The sequence below is a fragment of the Psittacula echo genome (assembly GCF_963264785.1).
Source record: "Psittacula echo genome assembly, chromosome: 5".
Classification (NCBI taxonomy): Eukaryota; Metazoa; Chordata; class Aves; order Psittaciformes; family Psittacidae; genus Psittacula; species Psittacula echo.
This window is the reverse complement of record NC_137739.1, coordinates 872,804-892,586: the sequence shown is the minus strand read 5'-3', so window position 1 is coordinate 892,586 and position 19,783 is coordinate 872,804. Positions and strand designations below refer to the sequence as shown.

The 19,783-nt window shown below is 51.8% G+C and overlaps 1 protein-coding gene across 2 annotated transcripts in view; it reads left to right on the top strand.

The window, feature by feature from the left end:
* Positions 1 to 19,783, top strand: part of PRKCB (protein kinase C beta) — a 105,083-nt gene that overhangs the window by 67,136 nt on the left and 18,164 nt on the right. For both annotated transcript variants that reach the window (XM_080619253.1, XM_080619252.1), the window contains exons 9-15: positions 2,529 to 2,675; positions 8,227 to 8,400; positions 12,206 to 12,297; positions 13,190 to 13,252; positions 15,192 to 15,330; positions 18,635 to 18,715; positions 18,962 to 19,069. In XM_080619253.1, coding sequence (XP_080475379.1) covers positions 2,529 to 2,675; positions 8,227 to 8,400; positions 12,206 to 12,297; positions 13,190 to 13,252; positions 15,192 to 15,330; positions 18,635 to 18,715; positions 18,962 to 19,069 — 804 coding nt within the window. The remainder of the gene's footprint in view (positions 1 to 2,528; positions 2,676 to 8,226; positions 8,401 to 12,205; positions 12,298 to 13,189; positions 13,253 to 15,191; positions 15,331 to 18,634; positions 18,716 to 18,961; positions 19,070 to 19,783) is intronic.

Here is a 19,783-nt window from a genome sequence, read left to right as displayed (position 1 = left end):
GGCGACACATGGCACCAGTGATCCCTGTAGTGGCCCAGATCCTGCTGCTGCACATCCCAGGCTTCACACCACAAAAGCACTGCGGGAAGCTGCCAATCCTGCTCTGTCTTTATCAGCCGCTTGTTGGGGCAGGTTGATGGATGGGAGCCTCAGCCGCTGCTATAGCACAGACTCAGGTGTAGTAAATTCATGCTGACAAATGGAGCCGGGCAGCGAAGGTCAGGTGTGTTTTTAACACAATATGTGAGCAGTATTTGGCACGGTTCAAACCTTAAAGAGGTCTTGAGATTGCGTGAGCGTTAGAGCCTATTAAAACAGGTTAAAGGACTTTTGTACTCACTTAGAGACAATAGAGACACTCGATAGCCAGAGCAGAACGCTTCAGTTGGGGTCATGATCTTCATCTCTTCCCGTCTCTTATTTTGGGCTCTTTCCTGGAAAGCCCTTTCCCCTCCTGGCCAGGCTGCCTGCTGAGCCCATTGTGTCAGAGAGGCTGTGTCTGTGTCCTCCCCTTGTCTCCTGGGGACATCCTGTGTGAACAACTGCAGGTCCAGTGCGAGACTGAAGGTGGTTGCAGCAGCCCCTCTTCACACACAGGCTCGGGAGCAGCTACAGGCAGCAGGAGGGACCCGAGGTCACTCTCACCGTTGGGAACGCTGTGCCTGAAGCTGGCTGGTTTGCTGGGATGAAGTGAATGAGAATCCTCTTCCTTCTCCCCCAGTTTGTGTTGCTCCTTTCCCCTCTGCCCAGGACTGAAAGCCTTGTCCTGCTTTGGTCCATGCTCCGTGGGGTCCCATGGTCAAACCCAGTGCTGCTGGGCTGCAGATGTGTGGAGGAACATGGGCTCCTCTGAAACAGAGCTGTGCTTTTGGGTGTCATTTAACAGAAACATAATAGTGCCCTTGTATTTTACTGCAGCTTGTTCTCACAAAGGTTAATTTGGTGTCAGGGCCGATTTGACGAGATTGTTTTTCAGCTGTGATAGAGTATTCAGGAAGCTTTCATGGAATATAACTGCTGCTGAGTACACCTTCCCTTTGAAGAAGGCTTTGAAATACAACAGGGTGAGGACTGCTGAAGGCAGAGTCACGCAGCACAGGGCTGGCTGCTGTTGGGTGTCCCAGAGTTGGATCCTCATTGCCTTTGGTTGGTGCCAGAGCTGCTCTGTGTCACCTGAGCAGATCTGAAGTAAAATGCTCTGATTCAGCATCCCCTTCTCGTGGGGACATTGCGGAAGCCTAAGGATTACAGTAAGGAAAACTGCTTGTGCACTGGGAGAGGTGACTGTTTCCTTGTCAGTGCATGCCCCTTTCCCATTGGAAAGCCATCACATCCCTTGTGCAGCTCCGCTCACACAGCAGCAGGTACCAGCAGCTGCTGGGAGGTTTCTGCCTCCCCCCTGGTGCAGAGCTTTGGCAATTGCTGGTTGGCAATTCCCGGGGACTATTCCTTTGGTTTTCAGTGCTGAGTTTTTGGGATGCTTGTAGGTGCTGCAGGTGACCTTGAACGGAGGTTTCTACAGCACGGAGAGCCCTGCAAGAACCAATTAGCAGCAGCAAAGGCTTGGAGATTACTTGTGAGGCTCCTATCTGGAGGAGTTGTGAGCAGCAGCCAAATTGAACTGCTGGAATCGGGTTAATGGAATTTCATGCTAGACTGAGCTCGGTGCAAGCCTCATCCCATCGCCTGTTTCTAAACATTGAAATTGTGAGATAGCTTCTACAAACAGTGGAGAGAGCCCCCAGCCCAGCGAGGAGGCACCGGGCCACTGATGAGATTCAGTGTTTTAAACTGGGGGGGTTGTGAGGCTCCTTAATAAGCAGTTGTGATGCAGCGGATGCTCGGGGAGCGGGAGCTGTGCTTTCTATTCTGCTTTGTTCCAAATGCGTTTGTAGCTTCCCACGTTCAGCCTCAACCGGCACAGGAAAGCAATTCTCATCAGTATCAGAGAGTAACGGAGGTGGAGCTGGATAAAAAGTCCTGTGTTTTACCTTAATATAGTTGTATTCATCTGCCCTTTTCTAGTGGGGTGAGAGACAGAAGCTGGTTTTGAGGGGGAAAGAAAAAAAGCTTATTTAAGCCTCTGTTCTGCATTTTGGATGACCTAGAGCACATTATGGGGCAGCTCCAGGATGCACAGGCTGCAACGGGGGTGATAAGGTCATGGGCAGATTTGGTTCCCAGATCCTTTTGCATAGATTTAACTGGGAACCAGGCAAATAAACAGGGCAATGTGTTGGGGCTGGTGACTTCTCCAGTGCCCTTCTTGTCTCTGTCCCTGTCACACTTACAGAATGGTTTGGGTTGGAAGGTACCTTAAGCTCACCCAGTTTCACCCCGCTGCCATGGGCAGGGACACCTCCCAATAGACCAGGTCTCTTGCAGAAAAGGTTCCTGTAGCTCAGGGGAGCTGGAAAAGAGCTGAGGAACACGGGGTTTCAGGAGCACTCACTGGTTTGTAATGACTTCTTTCCCCAGTTTTCAGTAATTCCTTCTCTTTCCTCCCCATCCCATCTCCATCTTTGCAGAGAGCCAAGATTGGAACAGGGTCCAAGGCTGCAGATGAGAAGACAAGAAATGCCATCTCCAAATTCGACAACAACGGGAGCAGAGATCGGATGAAACTGTCGGATTTCAACTTCCTGATGGTGCTGGGCAAAGGGAGCTTTGGGAAGGTGGGACACAGCATTCACCTTTGTGCTTTCCGTATTGAACACGTGTGCTGCGGCCATGGGGCTGCCCCACTGTGATCTGTCCTTGCTCTGACTGGGAGGTCTGGTGTTAAAGTGATGGGAACCCAGTTTGTTGGCTCTCTTATGGACTGTGCGCTGCCACATCACAGTGATGAGGAGCTGGGGTATCTGATGAGACCATCCCAAACCTCAGGGGGTCTCTGTGGGAAGCAATGCGTGTGCTGTGCCTTTAAAGTCCTTTTTGATGTGGCCATTTTTCCCTCCAATAACTACAAATATACATGAACATTTTAATTAACTTTCCAGACGGGCTGTGAGTGGTACCAGAATTTCATTCTTCAAGTGATTATGGGACTTGGAGCCTGCCTTTTTCCTGGGGTCTTGCCAACTTTGTCATGATTTCCATTAGGAATGCCAGCGCTCAAGTGGCTGCTGGGGCTCCGGAGGAAGGGGGCTGCGTCTGCTGTGCACCAGTGCTGTGTTTGCTGCTGTGATGGATGATGGCCCAACACTGCTCTGACGAGGGAATTGCCTTAATTGCAGGGAAAGTTGCTCTGCCTTGAGGCGGGCAGGGAGGGGATGCCAGGGGAGTGATGCTCACCCATCGTCTCCTGAACATGAGGGTGAAGCTGCCTTTCCGAGCTGGTGCCTGCTCCCTGCACTGAAACAGCTGTGACAGGAGGAGGGTGCGGAGCTCCTGATGGTCCCCAGCACGTGGAGCATCCACCAGCGATGCTGCTGGGGAGGAGGCTGCTGTTACTCTGTGTTTTACACCTTCTCTGCGTATTAGCATGAGGAGCAGGAAAGCTCCGTGTGTTGTGCCTGTGCTGCTCTCCCTCAGGAATGTGTTCATATCCCAGTTTCCACATCGCTTTTGCCCCCTTTTCTCTCCCTCCCAACACCTAATCCCTCTTAAATCTGTGCCTGGCATCTGGAAACTCTGTAGTTGTGGTTCCCCCCCTCTTTCTTTCAATTTGAGAAACATTAGCAAGCGCTTCCGTCGGCATCGTGGCTTATATAAGGGGATGTGTGACAGAAACTGTTCCCTGGAACAGAATGTTATAAATATGCTAATTCGTGCTAATTAAAACAGCACGTTGGTTTCTGTGGCTTGGTGCAGCCTCACCCTCACGTGTGCCTGCGCCTTGCTGGGCAGCATTCCCTGCGGATCCCCTCCCGGTGTCCCACTGCCTGGCTCCAGCATGGGGATGCTGAGGTGGCATGGTCAAGGGTGCCCACAGGGCCCTGTGCAGAGGACACTTTGTTACCTGCATGTTGTGCATTCACAGAGGTGCTGGATGCGTTGGAAGGAGCCAGAGGTGCCCTCATCCGTGCCATGTGATGGGAGAGGAGCCCAGCTCCCTGGTGTTGGATCCTGCCGGTTCCCAGCCCTCAGCACCCTGCGTGCTGTCCATGGCAGCACCGTCCTCCTCCAGGGCTGGCACTGCCTGCCCCTGTGCTGGCTGTGTGCTGCCAGCATCCCTCCTGCAGGCCCTGCTGCCTGCTCTCTCTGAGCATGATCACTCTGCATGATGGAGTCTGCCTCAGGCATAAGCTTATTCACCTCTGGGCATCAGCACTCGGGTTTACTGACCGGTATTTGTCTCCCACCAGCACTGCTGTGGTGTCCAGCGTCAAGAGTATGCATGTGTTGGCCTTGGTGGAGTTTAATAAACTTGCTTTTTATACATTCAGCATCAGAATGTCTCCGGTTACTATGCTGGAGCATTCCCAAACAAGGACTCTGTAGTACAGGAATAAATCATAGTCACAGACCTATTTGGGTTGGAAGGGGCCTTAAAGCTCATCCAGCTCCAACCCCCTGCCACGGGCAGGGACCCCTTCCACTGGAGCAGCTTGCTCCAAGCCCCCGTGTCCAACCTGGCTTTGAACTTCAAGGTTCAAGGGCTGGACGATTGCATTGGAATTTGTTTGGAGAACAGCGCAGGGGCAGGGGCTGGGATGTGCATGGTCCTGGCTCAGCATGTTCAGCCTCAGGACACGGGGTGACCCTGGGGGCTCCTTGCTGGGTTTAGGTGGCTTTGGCCTGGTCCCTGCTGCTGCCCACCCTGGCATGGGGTCCACCAGTGCCCGCAGGAGCAGTGGCTGGTGGCAGTCCTCCAGCACTGGGCTGGCACAGGGATGAGAGATGTTCCTGACTGGCAAAGGCAGCACTTGGCACAGCCCAGCCTGGGTTTGCTTCCCTGTAATATAAATAGAGGAAAGTTAAATTATGTGGCTTGCTCATATTTTTGCAGCTAATCAATCTGTCATGCTATCAAGCTGTCAATCTTTCCCGGGGGTTTTATGGTGTATTTCTGAGCAGGGCTGATTCTTTTGCCTGTGCAGTTATGGATTACATTGCAATGGGAGACAATTTCCATGTCCTGTTGATAATGTTTGAGCCGTAAAATGCTTTTCTCCCCTCTCTTGGTATAAGATGTGGCAGAAGGGCTGGTCTTGCCCTGTGACTCGCAGAGCTGTGCTTTGTCTCTGGGCACATGGTGGGGTTTGGGTTCCCGCTCCCTCCTTCACCCAGGATTTTCATGGCATTTCCAAACTGTGCTGAGGGCATTCACATGTGTGAATCTTCCTGTATCTACAGTGAATGGGTCCCAATCTTTTCCTTTGTCCTTATCATGAAGCTGGCTCGTTGGTGGCTGTCCTTCTCCTGTGTCCTTACCAGTCCCCATGCTGCAGTCACACAGGAGCTGTGATGCCAGCATGCAGGAGCCAGCATGAGCCAGCCCCTGGCACACGAGAGCACAGAGCAGGCTCCTCCACACAGCAGGATGAGCTGTGGTTCCAAGCTGTCACACTGGCCCTGCACCACCGAGCTGCCACGGGCAGGGTTGGAGCAGGACAGTGTCCGAGACGGTCACATAAGCCCATGGGCTGTGAACAGCCCCATGTTCTGCTTGGAAAAGAGGCCAAGCCTGCTCTTCATGCCTGTCTCGCAGGGTGCAGGAGGTAGTTTCTCTGTTGGCTGTAGACCAGAGCCTGCAGTCCCCTCTGGGTGTGCACATTGCCAGTCCTTGCAACACCCCGACAGCATCTGGAGCCGCTCGCTCTGCCAGCCCAGATGTGAGAGATGACGTGTGGGTATCAGCATCCTCTGCGCTCACCCAGACACCCACCCTCCCTCTGGGCCTCCTCGCTGTGGGTGCAGCTGGGTTCAGGCAGCTGCAGAGTCCTTTCCTTTCACATCTCAGGGAAGCAGGGCTGGATGGCTCAGCTGTGGCTCAGGATCGCCACGTCATTGGGAAGCTGCTGCAGGAAACATTTACAGTCCATGTACACCTTGGAGCAGTGGTTTGCATTTATTGTGGTGCACCAGCCAGCCTCTGGCTCTCGCTGTGCTGCAGAGTCCAAGCGTGCAGTGGTGGTGGTAGCCACATCCCTCGTCCAGTGGGGATCACACATGGATATCTTGGTGGTCCCTCTGGGACAATAAAGCACATTGTGAGCTCAGGGATTCCCTGGTTTAGTTACCCTGGAAGGGTTATGATAGCAGGGTAGGTCTGTATATAATTGATGTTGCGTAAAGTGCACTTACTCCTAGTTTTCTCTTCCCATAAACTGCATTCCTGAAGCAGTCGTTTCTCTTTTTCTACCACCTTTGAATGGCCAAAGCCCATCTGCTTTTCTCACTTAAAAACCAGCCCTGGCTTTTAGCACCTGCCCACGGTGACTTGTAAATCTCAACTTGCGTATAAATGGTGAAGATAACTGGAGGTGACGGAATGAAAGGGGTTGTTTGGTTTGTGCATGAGGGCAGAGGGGCAGCGGAGCTGCTGTGTCTGCTGCCCTGGCTGCAGGCAGGGCACCGGGCTGCCCATGCTGGTGAGTGCCTCATCACTGGGTGTCAAGGGCTGTTGCAAGACCCCTCAGGGAGCTGTCAGTGGCAAGGATGAAGCACTAATACGGTCCCAGTGGCAGTGCCTTACTGGGCTGCATCACAGCAGCACTTTGAGCTGTTCTGGCCTCCGGTTCTCAACTTTCCTCCAACATCAGGGAGTAAATAAATGAGCTCCTGAAGCCGCTGAAGCTGTCATTGTGCTGCTCAGCCCTGCCAAGGGATGAGCACAGTGTGTGGCTGCTGCAGTCCCAGACCTGCTGATGGAGATGGGAATGTCAGAGGCTTCTCCAAAGCACTTGGCGCTGCGGAGACCCAGTGCCTTTCCCAGCTAATCCTGAGCAGCAGCGAGTCAAGGACAGCCAGGCCCAGATGAGCCAAGTGTCTGAGTGAGCCAGAGCCGCTGGTTCCCAGCAGGGCTCTTCCCCAGTGTGGTGTTATCTCCACTCTAACAAGTGGGTGAGCATTGAAGACCTTGGGCTGTGTCCCCTGCTTTGTCCCCAGTCTCTGAGCTGTATTCCTTGCCTTGTCCACAGGCTTTCTCCTCCTGCCTTACTGCTCCAGGGCTGGCACAGCGCTGCCTGAACCCCAAACCCCAAATTGGGCTGCTCTGCCCTGGGACAGCCTCTGCTCCAGCTCCAGCTCCAAAGGGATGCTCAGGGCTCCACGGGGAATCCGGGCATGTTGCAGCAGGGAGCACAGGGCTTAGTGTCTCAACAGTCATCTGTGAGACCCGCTCACGTTTCCTCTGCCCGTCTGCTCCAGTCTGAAATGCATTTCAGTTCCACCCCAGCGATGCTGGCTTCTCATGGTTTATTTTCAAAACACCGAGACTCGTGTTGCTGCTGTGACTGGAGGCTTTCAGCAGACTTTGTTGAATGGAAAGCAATTCACTTCCACCGAGCACTCGAATCTGATGTGATGAGAGAGTGCGGGGAGGAGAGATGCAAGCAAGGTCAGAGTCTGTTCTGCAGCAGCCTGAGGAGCAGCTTACATTGACGGAGCATGGTCTGAGGATCCTCACTGGTGCTGATGGGATTAACAGGGCAAATTGCACCAGCAGAAGCAGTGCATCCCATTTATTGTGATAAATTAACCCTCAAATGGGTGAAACTGGTTAAAAATGGCAGGTTGGATTCTGCTGGGTGAGGGGGGCTTTGCCTGGGTGGTGGACCAGCACGTAGCTGGGTTTTGATCACTCTGTGTATTGCAGAGGGAGGTGTGAGGCAGAGAAAATCTTACTGGGTTTTCTTATTACTGGCTATAAACTGACTCTTTCCAGCTTGCAGCTTTTACCACTTCATAACGTGATGGAGTCTGTGTTCAAACTCCTGACACCCTGCCCCGATGCTGCTTGCACCTTGAGGGTGCTGAACCAAGGCATGACTCAGGGGTGGAAGGTGGCAAGAGGTGATCAGTGGCTCAGCCTTGAGCAAACCCTTTGTCTGTGTTCCTTGAGGTGATGATGGGGTGAGGATGTAGAAGTGCTACTTGTTAGACTTTGGGCTCCTAAATGCTTCTGGAAATACCACTGGTAGCTTTCTGCATCCCTTTGGGCTTATAATGGAGCTGCAGTATAAACAGCAAGGTGTTATTTCTAACTGCGGGCCATGGCAAGCTGGAAGTGCTGCAGATCCATGTTTTCCTTTACCCACTGCATGTCTTCTCCCCATGCAGGTGATGCTGGCGGAGAGGAAGGGCACGGATGAGCTCTATGCTGTTAAGATCTTGAAGAAGGACGTTGTAATCCAGGATGATGATGTAGAGTGCACGATGGTAGAAAAGCGCGTCCTGGCTCTCTCTGGGAAGCCTCCGTTCCTGACCCAGCTCCACTCCTGCTTTCAGACCATGGTAAGTGCTGGTGCCAGCACTGCAACCCTGCTGCACCCTGCATGCTGGGCACTTTGCACAATGGGTTTTTGTAACTGGTGAGTCTATGGGCAGAAACCCTCTTAGAGATGCAGCGTCACCAGTTACCCAGACCAGTGCCTCTCTGGATGGCTGCAGGGCACCCAGGAGCTGTGGGGATGGAGTTATAGAGACTTCTGCACTGGTCGTGTATCCTTGCTTCTTGACAACTTACCTTTGCTTTCATTCATGTTTCTTTCCTGATACACGTCCCTGCCCTTGCCAAAGCAGCAGTGTATTTTCTGTCTTGGCAACCTCACAACTTGTCCAATTTCCTCGCAAATGTATCTGCATGAACAACATGTCCCATCCCTGGCAGTGTTCACGGCCAGGTTGGACAGGGCTTGGAGCAAGCTGCTCCAGTGGAAGGTGTCCGTGCCCGTGGCAGGGGTTGGAGCTGGATGAGCTTTAAGGTCCCTTCAACCCAAACCAGGCTGGGATTTTATGTCCGAGTGTTAAACTGGAGGCTGTAACATACAGTACCTGCACCCCTGAGGTTGTTTCATCAGGAGCTGTTGGTGCTGTTGGATGTGATTCCCCAGCCCTCCAAGTGGCCCTCAGCCCACCACTTCTGTTGGGATCCGATAGCAAAGTGCTGTGCTTTTCCTTTGGATTCATTCTGGTGATCAAAAAACCTGAGCAGAGAGTGAAACCTAATACAAACCACAGGAAATTCAGTTTGAAACAGGCGTGTGATTGAGTCTGTACAAATCAGCAGCAGAAAGGGGCAGCGGGAAGGGGACAGGGGACCTTTAAAGCAATCTGTGCCCGGCCATGAGTGACCTGTGAATGAAAATGTCCACGTACATGTCAGTGGGAAGGGAGAGGGACGCTGCACAGTCCTTTAGAGCCATGACAATGCTTTCCAGGAGGATTACATTTTAATATTACCCCAGGAATTTCGTTTATGGAGCACATTCAGTGTATTAAAAGCCCGTGGACCGGCTTTGCAGCACAGCAATCAGACTGTGGCAGGAGAAGCTATTTCACGCAGCATCTCTGGCATCTCAAGTGAGTCAGCGCAGGATTATTCCTGGCAGACCTATAGTAGCTTAATAGTAATCGTATTTGTAATGTAATCAAAATGTATAGCAGGGTGTATTATCGAGTGCCGGCACAAAGCACTTTGATTTCTGGGAGCACAGTGCAGAGCGCGGTTCTCAGCCGGGGCTGTCAGTGACTGGTGGGAGACAGAAAAGCCCCAAATCTGCATTTGAAAGAAGGGAAGATGAGCAGTGAGAGAGCTCCTGCCTGGGGCTGATGCACCAGAGAAGCCCCGTGCTGGCCTGGCTGAGGGGTCCTGCAGTGCTCTGCCCCACAGAGCTCCTGGGGGGTGTCCCTTGGGGCTCAGCAGTGAAGGGCACAGCAGCAGCAGTGATGCTGAGATGATAAATAGCGGATGCATGGGGAGCGTGGCTCTGACTCTGGTTCCCAGCATGGGCACAGGCAGGAGCTGGACCAAAGGGTGGGTAATTAGGAGGAGGGTGTTGGAAGGAGCCCTGGGAGTTGCATCTTGGCTCATGCAAGGGGGTATTCACATATCGGTAACTTGCTGTTGCTCAGTGAGTTCAGATGCTCCAGACCTGGACAGATCCCATCCTTTTCTGCTCTAGACAAGAGCTTTCCCTGTCCCTCCTCCCTCCAGCCCGTCGGCTCGCCAGCCATCTGGCTGCTTTATTCATGACAGCTCTTCTCTCTGAAGCACCAGCGTTCTCTTCTCCACCCAAATGAGGAAAGCTCGAATCCTGCTTTTAGAGCTCAGCTGCCTGTTTCAAGAGACCATCTCTTTAATATTCTTCCTACTTGAAGTCGATCGATATATTTAGGAAGCAGCTGCAATGAGCACAGCATTGCTTCACTTTCCAGTTGCTGTCACAGGGGGATAAGCGTGGCCCTGGCTGCTGAAGGTGACTTTGCCCCGTGCCTTGCTGCTGTGCTGGATCCACACCTTGGCAGAGGCTGCTCATTACAGAGGGGTATGCTCCCAAATTCCCACTCATCTCATAAGCCAGAATCTCTCTATCCCATCAGTGCCACATGTTTTACACAGCCTGATTGCCCCTCTGGTACCGTCAAATTACCTTTGAGGCTGCCCTGCTGTCAGGGCTGTGCACTGCGGCTGTGGTGGGTGGAGGAGCTGATTACCCAAGTTATTCCATAGCCCTTATTGTGCTAATGATCACATTTGCATATCTTCTGGGCTGCTCATCCTTGCTGTCTGAGAAGCAGGGAAAGGTTTGTTTAAGGGGGAAAGGAAGAATGGGAAATACAACAAGTTACTGTGAGGGTGCCCAGAGAAGCTGTGGCTGCCCCATCCCTGGCGGTGTTCAAGGCCAGGTTGGACACAGGGGCTTGGAGCAACCTGGTCTAGTGTGAGGTGTCCCTGCCCGTGGCAGGGGTTGGAGCTGGATGAGCTTTATGGTCTATTGCAGCAGATGCCTGCTGGCAGGGAGGACCCACTCGGATGGTGATCCAGAGCTGCTGCTTCTTCTTCCCAGAGGAACATCCGGAGGTGCTTTAATTTCATGCTTTGGGCAATCTTGCAGGATTTTCCTCACAGGCAATTCCCATTAGAAAAAAGAGCTGTGGACCTTCAGAGGGAAGTGGTGTTCCAAGGGCACAATTCCCCACGGAAAGTTGCTGGTGAGTGGAGCTCCTACTTGCCCAGGACTCGCAGGGCTTGCAGGGCTCTGTTTGGGATGCAGCATGAGAAGATCCAGCTTCTTTTGGACTATTAGTCTGATTTTGTGGGAATGCTCAGGTCTTGCCTCTTGCCTTGTTGCTCTCAGCGTTGACCATCGCCCACAGTTTCTCAAATTCCCAGCAATGTTTTGAGGATTGGGCTTACATCCAGCACTTCCAATGGATGCAGGAGCCGTGCTGACTGTTCCACACCGCCACCAGCTCACCACAGCTCTAGGGCAGTGCAGGGTGCAGGCTCCAAGCATGGTGCAGAGCAAAACACATCCCTTCAAAAGCTTGCTTGGGAATTCCTCGGGTCTACACCTCTGTGGCTGTGGAAGAGGAGGAATGCTTTCATCTGGAGAGAATTAATGAAAGCAAAGCTCAGTTTACACATTAGAGGCAAAGTCAGTGTGTGCTCTGTGGTGACTGTGGCTGTGTCTACCTGTCAAAGGCACTGATTGACCTGTTTGTTCTGCTCTTCATGATTACTTCATTAATGATGTGTGAACACTAAGTGCAGCCTCAGACCAGGCTGGGATGGGGGGGGGGGGGAGTGGTGCAGCCTCCTTCCACCTTCTCAACCTCAAGTTGGGAGCTGGGAATGCCGCACATCGCTGCTGGTGCCTGACCAGATCACACCGGTCACTGCCTGTTCATGGCAACTCCTGACTCGGTGCATCTCTTAGCTGAAGCTATGCAGAGCCTGGGGAAATACCAACAGGGAGGCATCTGCTCCAGCACCCTGCAAACGGCCTCAGTGAAGAATGAGAGCAGGTTCGTCAATGGGAAGTGAAAAAGCTGATTTAAGAATTCCTCCACTCGCCTTCCCCATCAGATCGCTCTGCAGAGGTGCAGAGCTAAAGACCAGAGCATTGCAAAGCAACTGGCACATGTGTCTGATGGGCTCTGTGTGAGCACCAGCTCCACCTGCACCCCTGGGGAGGGCAATGATGACAGTTGTATTGCCATGAAAACTCCAGGCTGGAGCTGTCAGCTCTGATCCCTGCAGATTCCGTGCTCTGATAATTGTGCTGCTAATTGTTTGCTTTTGTTTTTCCTCTAGGATCGCTTGTATTTTGTGATGGAATATGTGAATGGTGGGGACTTAATGTACCAGATCCAGCAGGTTGGAAGGTTTAAAGAGCCACATGCTGTGTAAGTTCTGTAAGCCCTCCTTTGGCACCTTAGGGCAGGTATTTGATGTACCCTTGTCATACAGCTGGAAAGATAGCCCAAGCCACAGGCATTGGTGGTGCCTTGACAGAAAGGGAGGGGAAAGGGAGGCCAGCAGGAATCAGAAGGTGCAGGGTGACTCTGCCTGGTGCCAAGGGTGCTGGTGCCTCCAGCTCATCTTTGGGATACATTGCAGTGGTTGATAGGCAAATAATTGACCTCCATAAAAGCACCAGGCAGGAGGTTTGGAGGCTCCTGGGAGACACCGGGAGCACACCTCTGCTCTGCCCTGTGCCCTTTCCACACCATAAGAGGGACATTGGGTCTTTGGCTGCTCTACTAGGGTTGCCAACCTGGCTGTTAACGGACCTGCTCCCTATAACGTGGACAGAGCAGAATGTGTTTGTGAAAGCCTTCATCTGCTTAAACAAAGGCACAGCGAGTGAGCAGAGCCTGGTGGGTGTGAGCTGACGCTTTGGGCTCTTGGCAGCATCCTCCCGGACCCAGAATGTTCTGTTAAGCAGTCAGTGGCCCTGTGTGTTATCTCCTTGGCCTCCCAAGATGACAGATAACTTCTCAAGCCCCGTTGCCAGCGCACAGTAGCAAACAGCTCTCACTTGATGCGAGTTTGTGTAACATGAAGTGACAGCCCCTGCTAGCCCACAGCAACCCGATCACATCCCTGCCCGATGCCGGCAATGCCAGGTTGTGTCATTCTCCTGTGATGCTTGTCTGGTGGGTTTATGTCGTGCTCTCTTCATCCTTCGGTCACGTATGCCCCACGCCTCTCACTGGATGCGGTTGCTTTGGAAAGGTTTTCATTTCAATTCATCTCCTTTAATTAGGGGTGTCCCTTTCAAACCTTTCGTTGCAGATTCTACGCAGCAGAAATAGCCATCGGTCTCTTCTTCCTGCAGAGCAAAGGCATCATTTACCGGTAGGTGAGCAAGTTCCTCCTTCCTCTCTTCCCCCCAGGACTCCAGCCGCAGCTGGAGCAGTGTCAGAACCATGGTGCTGTGCAGGGGCTCTGTGATGTTCTTGCCATGGATGGGGTCTGGCGGCTGCCATCCAAACCAGGGCTGTGAACCTCAAAGTGCCACTGGGTTTGGAGCAGGTCCCTGTCTTTGTCCCTGTTTTATAGGAGCGCAGCTCTGGTTCCTCTCTTGCTCTGTTTCATGCATTTCAATCCATACAACACAAATACTGGCAGTGTGGACTGATGCTGAGTCACTTGTTCTGCTGCAAGGCACTATTTTCTTACCATTAACACCAGAGTATGTACTTATGAATGGCCTTATCTGCACTTATCCCAGTATTAATGATGCTGGACCAGGCTCTGGTTAAGCACTGAAACTAGAGTACTGCTTCTCATTCCTGCTCCAGAGTATTCCCAAAGCCCGAGGTAGAGCAGAGCATCCTAATGAGTGTCAGACACCATTAAGTACTTTGCAAAAAAGAGATGCCAGCTGTGAAGTTAGGAGATGCTCAAGACTGTTCTGAAGATGAAAGAAGTGGAGCAAACCTGATGTGAGCGATGTTTTTTGCCATCAGCCACTACAGAGAGATTCTAGGTCTGTCAGTCCCCAGTGCCACTTCTTCCTTCCTTCCTCTGAATCCGAGTCCAGGCTGTGTCTGTCTGCCTTTGGCCTGTCAGGGTTCTAAGAACTGACAGAATAATTGGATAAAACAGTCCTAGAAAACAGCAAGTTGTAAATTATACCGTTTCTTTTACTGGGTGCTTACTGCACATAAGCCTTGTGCACTGTGCAGCCTCATGGCATTGCTGAGCAGGCTGTTCCCAATGAGGCCATAAAATCCCAGCCTGGTCTGGGTTGGAAGGAACCTTAAAGCTCATCCAGCTCCAACCCCTGCCACCGGCAGGGACACCTTCCACTGGAGCAGCTTGCTCCAAGCCCCTGTGTCCAACCTGGCCTTGAACACTGCCAGGGATGGGGCAGCCACAGCTTCTCTGGGCACCCTGTGCCAGCGCCTCAGCACCCTCACAGGGAAGAGCTTCTGCCTAAGAGCTCATCTCAGTCTCCCCTCTGGCAGGTTAAAGCCATTCCCCTTGGCCTGTCCCTACAGGCCCTTGTCCAAAGCCTCTCTTCAGGTTTCTCTCCTGCCTTGGAACTCACTGTCACACTCAGGCCAGGGAAATCTTGCACCATGCTCCAATGTTGAACTGGAGACCTTTGAGTAATGCTTTACTGCATAGAACATAAACCAGGAGTGTCCCAGATCTCAGAACTGTGTGGTAATTACGTGGCTGGTAATGTACAAATTGCACATGAAATACTGAGCATTGGCTATGGAACGGTCCTTCAGGCTGGAGCCCCCTCTCTGGAGGAGCCAGGGATGAGATTGGGAGCTCTGTAACTGCCTCTGCAGTTTGTGCAGACGAGCAAAGCCCCCACAGGGTTGGGTCCAAGTAACAGATATTCTGTGGCTGAGGATCAGAGAGAAACGCAGTGATTGGTATTTCCATGGGGAGCATAGCGCAGGTGATGCAGGATGTCTGCTGAGCAGGTGCTGCTTCATCGCTGGTGAGCATTAAGTACACTTTGATTTCCATAGGTGCAAAAAAATAGCTCTATTAAATCTGCCTCCCTGGTAGATGAAAGTGTTTCCCCTCAGACACTTAAAAGCAATTTGCCCAGCATGGTGTTCCTGTGGGTTAAAAGTAAACTAAACACTTCACGCCGACAGAGCCCCAGCTTGTTTGTACTCGTTTCCCCCAGCATTACCCTGCAAAGAGCCTGGGTGTGAGACAAAGTCAGAGCTCGCTCGTGGGAGGGCTCCTGGAGCCAGCAAATTGTGTCCTTGCTGGGTGGCTTCATGCATGGTCTTTCGTGTCATTGCTCTGCTTTGCTTTGTAGGGACCTAAAGCTGGACAATGTGATGCTGGATAGCGAGGGGCACATAAAGATCGCAGACTTCGGCATGTGCAAGGAGAACATCTGGGACGGGGTGACCACCAAGACCTTCTGCGGCACTCCAGACTACATTGCACCTGAGGTAGGGTTTGCAGAGGCAGCCACTGCTCTTCTGTGTGTGTTTCAGCAGCCTGGCTGATGCTCTTTTCCATGGGATGACCTTGCTTTGGGCAGCTGGTTGGAACAGGGACATTAGTTAATTCACCATCAGCCTGGGAAGTCCATCCTCTCGGCACTGGCTGTCCCCAGGGGCTACTTAAGGAAGCAGTGATGCTGGATCTGCCTCTCTGTTGGCTATCTGCCCTGCTTCTGCCTCCGAGTACAGCAGATCCTCCTTGCTGGTGTCCCTGCAGTGCGTTTTCCCTCTCTGCGTGTTTTTCCCATGTCTGTGCTGCTGGCATCACCACGCCTGTCTGGTCCTTGGCACGCTCAAACCCACCGAGGGCTGCTCTTCACACGCTTCCTTGCTCCTGGAGAAGATGAGCCCAGAAGCTCAGCCCATGTGTGACAGCGCTTCCAGCACAATGAGGCCGGTGGGAAAAATGGAATTATCAGTGGATAATATTTCCATGTGAAGTGAAAACCTTTAGATCTCTCCAGCTTGCTGCTCACAGTGAAGGACTGTGTGTCTGGTGAGGGGAGGCTTCTTGTCTACAGCTCTAGATCACTCCAAAGTGACATTACATTTGGTTATTACTCATGTGATGGAGTCACACATGACACATGAAGTGCTATGGGGTGCCATTTAATGTCAGGCTTGTGAAACTCAGGTGGGTAACCGTTCCCAAATGTCTTTTCCCTCTCAAATCTCCCTCCACTGAATTTTCAATGCTGAGATTTAATATTTATTCATTTAAATATTTTAGGGAAAGAGGTTCTCTTTGCTGGGACACAGTTAGAGGCGCTTGTGTGCTGAGCTGCATTGTGTCTTGCTGCAGCCACAGCAGTGTTTAATTACTCATTCCAATGTGCGTTACATACTCACATCCTACCAAGATTGATATTGGTGTTTTGTTGGTCCACAGCTCTGTTGCTGTGCGATTAGTGCTCTTTCAAAGCAGGACAAATGACCAGTTCTCTTGGTGTTTGCCTGAGCATCATCACTTCAACTCATTCTCTTCTCCTTGCTCAAAGTTTTTGCTCCCCCACAAAGGAAAACAAAAAGTGGGAAATGAGGATGTGAATCACTACAGTGCACAGGGGAGGTATTAAATCTGCTATACTGGGTCTCAAAGAGTCAATTTATACCTCCCCTGTTTTGTGGCTGGCAACAGCGGGGATGCCCTTCTGCTGTGCTCTCCAGCTGGGCAGCCAAGCCTGCAGCACTCCAGGGTCCTCCTGCTGGACCGCGCTTCCTCCCTTAGGAAGCTGCAGTGTTCGCAAGCCAACCCATCTTCAGGGTAAACATGTCCTGTGATTTGCTTGACCCATTTTTAGGGCTTTTTCTATTGTAGGATACAGCACTATGTGCCAAGGGCACAGGTACTGAGTGCAGATACCCCATCCGTGTGGTTCCCTCTGAACAAAACGTGTTGAGTTCTGACCTTCCCCAACATACCATCAGTGGCTTCAATTTGCAGAGATGCTTTCCTGCAGGGATTTCTCCTAAATGCTGTTTTCTTGTAAAGGCCTTTATGGCATCAACAGTTTGCACCTCAATTTCCCAGAGCTCTCGTAGATCATCTAAAGAACAAGTGGGAGGAACTTCGAGTGTGCTCGGTCAAGGAAGTTCAGAGCTTGAAAGTCAGTATCTGATCTCGATGGGAAGGGTCTGGCCAGAGCACAGGATGCTGTCCAGGCAGTTGGGGTTGTATCACTGTGTTTGGACATGTGGCTGGACCAGGACCAGGGCAGAAAAGATTGGTGCCGGGTGGAACTCACCTCTTCTTGGGTGGGGTGGCAGCACTTGCCCTGCATCCTGACGTACCCCCTGGCTGGATCCCTTTGGATCTGCAGAGGTCTTTTGAGAGTTACTGAATGTGAAGACTCTTGAGGCTGAAGGCCCATCCCTGGCAGTGTTCAAGGCCAGGTTGGACACAGGGGCTTGAACCAAGCTGCTCCAGTGGAAGGTGTCCCTGCCGGTGGCAGGGATTGGAGCTGGATGAGCTTTAAGGTCCCTTCCAACCCAAACCATTCCATGATTCTGTGATTTGCCTGTTGGACTGGAGCCTTGCCTGGGGACAGTCCTCTGGAGCTGGATTGCTCGTAAGTTCTCCCATGATTAGCATATGATTTGCATTTTTGCTGGAGTGCAGGAATCTTTGCGGAATAGAACCCTGCAATTAGGATGAATGCACCACGTAATTGTTTTGCATTAAGGAACAGATGGCAGAGCCCGGGGCCTGCCAAAGCCCGAGCGCTGCAGTGATGCCCAGCACCAGCCACCCAGCAACTAAACCAGAGCTTGGAAGACCCACGGAACACCGGCTCCTCCTGTGGTTCCTGCATGGGACCTGTCACTGCTCCCTTTGGATGTGGATGGAAGGTGGTGGGACCCCCGTGCTTAGTGGGAACAAGTGGGCTTGCTGTGAGCTTCAGTAGCAAGGGACTAACCCCTCCATGGGGTTCAGCTGTAGGTACCCCAAAGCACCAACACACATGGGTGAAGGCACCCACTCTACAGCCGCAGGTTCACCAGGTGGCTTTGCTGCCGGGTCATACAATGGTGGGATTTGGGGTATTTCAGGTTTTGCAGAGTGAATCATGGAAAATACAATTCATGGTTTGGTGCCTTACCCAAAATAAACGTTGGTATTTTTAAACCTAAAACCTCAGAGTTAGATCCCAGCTCCAGCACAGCCACGCTGCTTGGGCGAGGGTAGGGCTGTCAGTTATTAGGTTATTTGTGAGGGATGCTCCTCAATGAACATCAGAAAGCAAACTGGCAGCCTGGGATGCTGAGGAGTTTGGCTGCCCATATGCTGCAGGTTTGTTTTAAAGGGCCACGTACCATCCACACAGGGATAAACTCCGTGCTGAGATTTCAAACCAACTGCACTGATTTTAGTGGGGAAGAAAAATTCCAAAGGGGATGAGGGCGAATGGGAATGGCTCCTGCTCCAATAGGCCTGCCTGTGCCCGGGATGGATAGCATAGCGAATATGCTGAAGTTCCACCTGAATCAGAATGAATCTGTCTCAAATCACAGCAAATATTCTGTTTGTGTTTCTAATATTTAGTGCACACTTGAGACCTGATGATTTTTTAAAGCTGCTGAGCCCTCTGCCTACCACATGCTGCTTATAATTGCAGCTCCCCCCTGGTCAGGGACTGATGTCTCAGTAAATAACCTTGTCCTTCTGGCCTGGACTACAACTGGGAATGGGTTTGTGTTGTGCCAACAGGTTAAAAATGGGAGCATAACCCTGCTGTTTGTGTTGTTTCAGATAATTGCTTATCAGCCCTATGGGAAGTCTGTGGATTGGTGGGCATTTGGAGTCCTGCTCTATGAAATGTTAGCTGGCCAGGTAATTGAATTTTAATTGATTCCTATGGGATTGGGTTAGGTTCCATTGTGAGCCGTGGTTTGTTCTGTTGCTGGCACACGGTTGGGGGGTGTTTCCTCGGTGCTGGGGATGAAGCCGTGGATGCAGAGCTGAGACACAGGGCACTGTGCAGTGCAGCCAGAGCTGGCCTTATGGCTGGGGATCACACAGCACATGGAAGCTCAGAGATCAGAAAACGCCACTGAACCTCTGTTTGCTTTGCTCTAGGCTCCCTTTGAGGGGGAAGATGAAGACGAACTTTTCCAGTCCATCATGGAGCACAACGTTGCCTACCCCAAGTCCATGTCCAAGGAGGCTGTGGCAATCTGCAAAGGGGTAAGGGCTGGGCCATGTCCTGCTGGGGGGAGAAGTGCAGCCATGGGTGCAGGGATGTCCATGCACCTCTGGCAGTGTCCAATTCTATGTGCATGGTCCCAGCTTCTCCTTGCTCTCCTTGCTCTGCTCCAGGGGAATGTGGCAAACTCCAGTTGTGTTCTGCTGTGCTGTGCTCCTACGACACAACCTGTGTAACTTGGGTATATGTACTGAAACCAAGTAAAAATATCACCTAGATCTGTTCTGTGCCATTACACTGAGCAGAAGGTCAGGTAGGACTAGAGGCCTGATTTTGCTCAAGTGAAGGTCTGGAGGAAATGGGAGCATTGGATGAGGTGTGGCGGTTGAGGGCATCTGCCCAGGAATCCTGTTCCCTGTTAGGTACCAACAGGGAAGCATCTTTACTTGAAAAGAAAAATGATGCTCACAGAAGATGACTGTGGTTTCTAATCAGTTTTCCTAAGATCAGGTACAAACCCTTCATCCTGCAGCACTTCCCACATAGCTGTGATGAGTTACCCTTGGTGCACCTCCAGTTCAGTGCCCCAGTACTGCTGGGTCAGGGCAGTATTTCCACTATCAGAGCTCTCAATTTGCAGTGAAGCTCTGCATTTCCTCATGTCCTGAGCTCTCTATGGGCTGGCCCTAGGCAAGACTTAGATGCAGTCTGCACTGATTTGGGTTGTGATGAATAAAGGCTGGCTAGGTCCTGAT